This window comes from Athene cunicularia (assembly GCF_003259725.1).
Source record: "Athene cunicularia isolate RWA chromosome 25 unlocalized genomic scaffold, athCun1 chr25_part1, whole genome shotgun sequence".
Taxonomy (NCBI): domain Eukaryota; kingdom Metazoa; phylum Chordata; class Aves; order Strigiformes; family Strigidae; genus Athene; species Athene cunicularia.
In genome coordinates this window covers 1,779,483-1,782,911 of record NW_020799134.1, presented here as the reverse complement: position 1 = coordinate 1,782,911, position 3,429 = coordinate 1,779,483, and the positions used below count along the sequence as shown (strand labels likewise).

Here is a 3,429-nt window from a genome sequence, read left to right as displayed (position 1 = left end):
GTTTGGGGTTGAGGACCTGGGGGGTGTCCGGGGCCTCGCTGACGTTCGTGTCTCCAGGAGCCCGATGGTGACGGGCACCTCGGTGCTGGGCGTCAAGTTCTCCGGGGGGGTGATCATCGCGGCCGACATGATGGGCTCCTACGGGTCACTCGCCCGGTTCCGCAGCATCTCCCGGCTCCTCAAGGTGAACGACAGCACCATGCTGGGCGCCTCCGGTGACTACGCCGACTTCCAGTACCTGAAGCAGGTCATCGACCAGATGGTGTAAGTTCCGCCGGCTCTGCCCGCGCTGGGGGTCCTGCTGGGCCGCTCCCTCCTCCCGGCCCTTGGAGGACTGAACCGGAATTCAGCGCGTTGGCTGAGCTGGGCTAAAGCTGAGCTGAAATCCCCCGCGGGCTCTGACGGCCCCTTTGGCTCAAGCCCCTTTTCCAGACCCCGCGGGGAATCGGCGTCGGTTGTTCTCTGCAGCCTTTGGCTGATTCACCTGGAAAGTCTCTGAACACCCAGCGGGGGGGGCCCCGTCCTGCCGGGCGGCAGCTGCTCTCTCCTCCGGGTGGTTTCCGGCTTTTCTTAGTTGGGTGAAATTCCTCCCCAAATTAGAATCGACGAGGAGCTGCTGGGCGACGGGCACAGTTACAGCCCCAAGGCCATTCACTCCTGGCTGACGCGGGTCATGTACAACCGGAGGTCCAAGATCAACCCGCTCTGGAACACCGTCGTCATCGGCGGCTACTACGGCGGCGAGAGGTGAGCGAGGCCGGGTGGCGCGGAGCCTCCGGCGGGTCCTGCCCCGAGCTGCCGCGCTCACGGGCCGTCCCCTCGGTTTCCTGACGGACGCGTCCCCTCAGTTTCCTAGGTTACGTGGACATGCTCGGTGTGGCCTACGAAGCCTCGACGCTGGCGACGGGTTACGGCGCGTACCTGGCTCAGGTAGAGTTCGCTCCTGCTCGGCTGCTGAAGCCGCCTCGGCACCGGGGCACGCAGCTGTTGAGCTGTTGGATTTTTATTTTCTTTTCCCCCAGCCATTGATGAGAGAAGTCTTGGAGAAGAAATCCAGCCTGACGAAGGAGGAGGCCCGCGACCTGATTGAGCGTTGCATGAAAATTTTGTATTACAGAGACGCTCGGTCGTTCAACAGGGTACGTGCCCGCGCGCCTGGGGCCGACGGCCCCACCTCACCCCGGGTTGTTTCCTGGCCCCGATCTCGGGGTCCCTGCAGGAACTCCCGAGCTGGCAGAGGGGGGCGTTGGGGGGTGCCGTTAGCAGAGTCCTCCACAGCCTCCGAGGGGCGTTTGAGTCCACGTGACGCTCGTCTCAGACCGGGTGGTTCTTCTCCCCTTCCGGCGGTTGTAGCATCCAGAAGCTGCGATCCCGGAGCTCTGGAAGTGTTTGTGTCCAATTCCATCAGCTTGCCCCCCCCAGGGAGACGGTGAAACGTCGCTGAACGCCAAACTGCTCTCACGGCTCTCGGTGACGCCGAGCAGAGCTTTCGCAGGGCCCGTCTCGGGCTCCGCTGAGCCCCGTCCCCGTTCTCTCCGCAGTACGAAGTGGCGATCGCGACGGAGAAGGGCGTGGAGGTGGAGGGGCCCCTGACCCTGGAGGCCAACTGGGACATCGCTCACCTCGTCAGGTACCGCCCGCTCGGGGCAGGGCCCTGCGGGAGGGGGGGTCTGTGGGCGCTCCCCCCGCTGTCAGCGCCTGGTAACGCCAAACCCCCCGATTTTGCGCATCCGGGTTGTGCCTCGCCCCCACCTTATGGAAACGTTTTCTTGCAGTGGCTTTGAGTGACGCCGCCGCCTTCCCGCCCTCTGCACCCGCTGTAAATCCGTCGCCCCTTCGGAAGCGCCGACCTGACCCCGTTTGGAAACGAAATAAACCCGTTCGGACGAGTCTGTGTGTTGTGCTGCCCTTGGGACGGAGTTTGGGGGAGGCTCCAGCGGGACCCCCTTGGGGGAGGCTCCAGCTTTCGGTTACTAACGGCTGCAAGCCCTTAGTTTTGCTGGAGAAGAGCAGCAAAAAAAAAAAAACCCAAACCCAACCAACCCACTTTTGTTGTTTTCTGGGGAAAAAATAAAAAAAGGGTTTTGAGTTGTGTGTTTGAGCAGCACCAGGCGGCCCGAGGGGGCAGCACCAGTCCCTAAACCTGAAGTGAAATGTTCGAGTTGTGTCAGGATTGGCCTGAACACAAGAAAAATCTGCAGGGCGAGGGCTGCGGCTTGGGGCCGGAGCGGCAGCGTTTGGGTAACGGCTGGGTCCAGCCTCAGGGTGCGGGGTCGCGTTGGAGCTGTGAGCTGGGTCGGTCAAAAGCCTCAGCCAGCCTTAAAATCCACCTGTGGCGCGTCTTAAAGATGTTTTCTGTTTTAAAAAAAAAAAAAGTATTTGCGCCCAGTAGCAGCAGCGGCGCCTCGACCGCCGACGTTCCGCTGCTCCTGGTGCCCGTTAAATGCTCGGGAGCGCCGCGGGGTGAAGGAGGGGGGTGATGTCAGCGACTCCGGCGCGTTCTGGGTGACAGAATAAAATAACGAACAATCGCTGCTCCGTCCCCTCCCACCGGCCGCGCTATGAGGCCTCGGGGAACCGGAGCTGCTGGTGCTGCAGCAAAATCCACCTGTAAAGAACATCGAGAGGTATTTACTGCTGCCCGAGATACACAACACCAAAGGTATTTATTCAGGAGAGTTTTATTAATGATTATTCAGACTTTTATTTAAAAAAAAAAAAAAATAATCTCACTGCGGAGAGCAGGTTGTTGCATTGAGCCCAGGGCCTGGTGAAAGGGCGGGGAGGGCTGGGGAAACGTAAACGGCACAGAACAGCCTCAGTGTTAACGACAGAAACATTTAATTACGGTCCCAGGGACCCACCGCGTCCCCCCGACCCCGGGGTGAGGGACCCCGCGGCCGCGCTCCGGCCCGGGGAAGGGCTGGAGGCGCCTCGTTCAGCGTCGAGGGTAGCACGCGAGGGAAAGAGTTCTTCAGAATAAAAACGCGTGTTTATAAATCCATTTCCCTGGTTTTATTAAATGTTCCACTTATGTACAATTTAAAGATGAACCATTTACAGGTCTGCACATGCTGCCTCCTGCTTTCCTTCGGTAATAGGGAAGGTTCACAAAACCTCTATGGAAACAGAAAGGTGCAGGTGCTCTGGATTCCGTATGTCAAAATGCTTTCCGTTTATACCATAATACATACAATTAAAAAACCCTCAAACATGCAAATTGTAGAAAAATTTAAGCTGGCAGTGAAAAATAAAAACAAACGTCTTCTTTTTGTGCACGTCACAGTTTGTTTCGTAAATCAGATTTCTAATTCTAAGGAACGTAGTGTCTGATGCCGCTGGTTAAAGCAGGTTTATCAACTACTGGGAGTTAAAGGTCAGCGGGTTCATGGTCCTGACGCCCCCCCCCCGCGAGGACTCGACCCCCCT

The 3,429-nt window shown here is 58.4% G+C and overlaps 2 protein-coding genes across 3 annotated transcripts in view; one reads left to right on the top strand and one right to left on the bottom strand.

Annotated features, from left to right (window-relative positions):
- The first annotated feature begins 30 nt into the window (after positions 1-30).
- The window catches only part of PSMB4 (proteasome subunit beta 4), a 19,824-nt gene continuing 16,425 nt past the window's right edge, over positions 31-3,429 (top strand). The window contains exons 1-6 of one of the 2 annotated variants that reach the window (XM_026863943.1): positions 31-264; positions 601-747; positions 849-930; positions 1,023-1,139; positions 1,542-1,630; positions 1,776-1,797. In XM_026863943.1, coding sequence (XP_026719744.1) covers positions 65-264; positions 601-747; positions 849-930; positions 1,023-1,139; positions 1,542-1,630; positions 1,776-1,788 — 648 coding nt within the window. In that variant the 5' untranslated portion in view covers positions 31-64 and the 3' untranslated portion in view covers positions 1,789-1,797. Of the gene's footprint in view, positions 265-600; positions 748-848; positions 931-1,022; positions 1,140-1,541; positions 1,631-1,775; positions 1,890-3,429 lie in introns of those variants that run through there. The other variant, XM_026863942.1, reaches the window with a different exon arrangement.
- POGZ (pogo transposable element derived with ZNF domain) overlaps positions 2,560-3,429 on the bottom strand; it is a 12,271-nt gene continuing 11,401 nt past the window's right edge. Inside the window, exon 16 of the mRNA XM_026863936.1 lies at positions 2,560-2,592. Coding sequence (XP_026719737.1) covers positions 2,560-2,592 — 33 coding nt within the window. The remainder of the gene's footprint in view (positions 2,593-3,429) is intronic.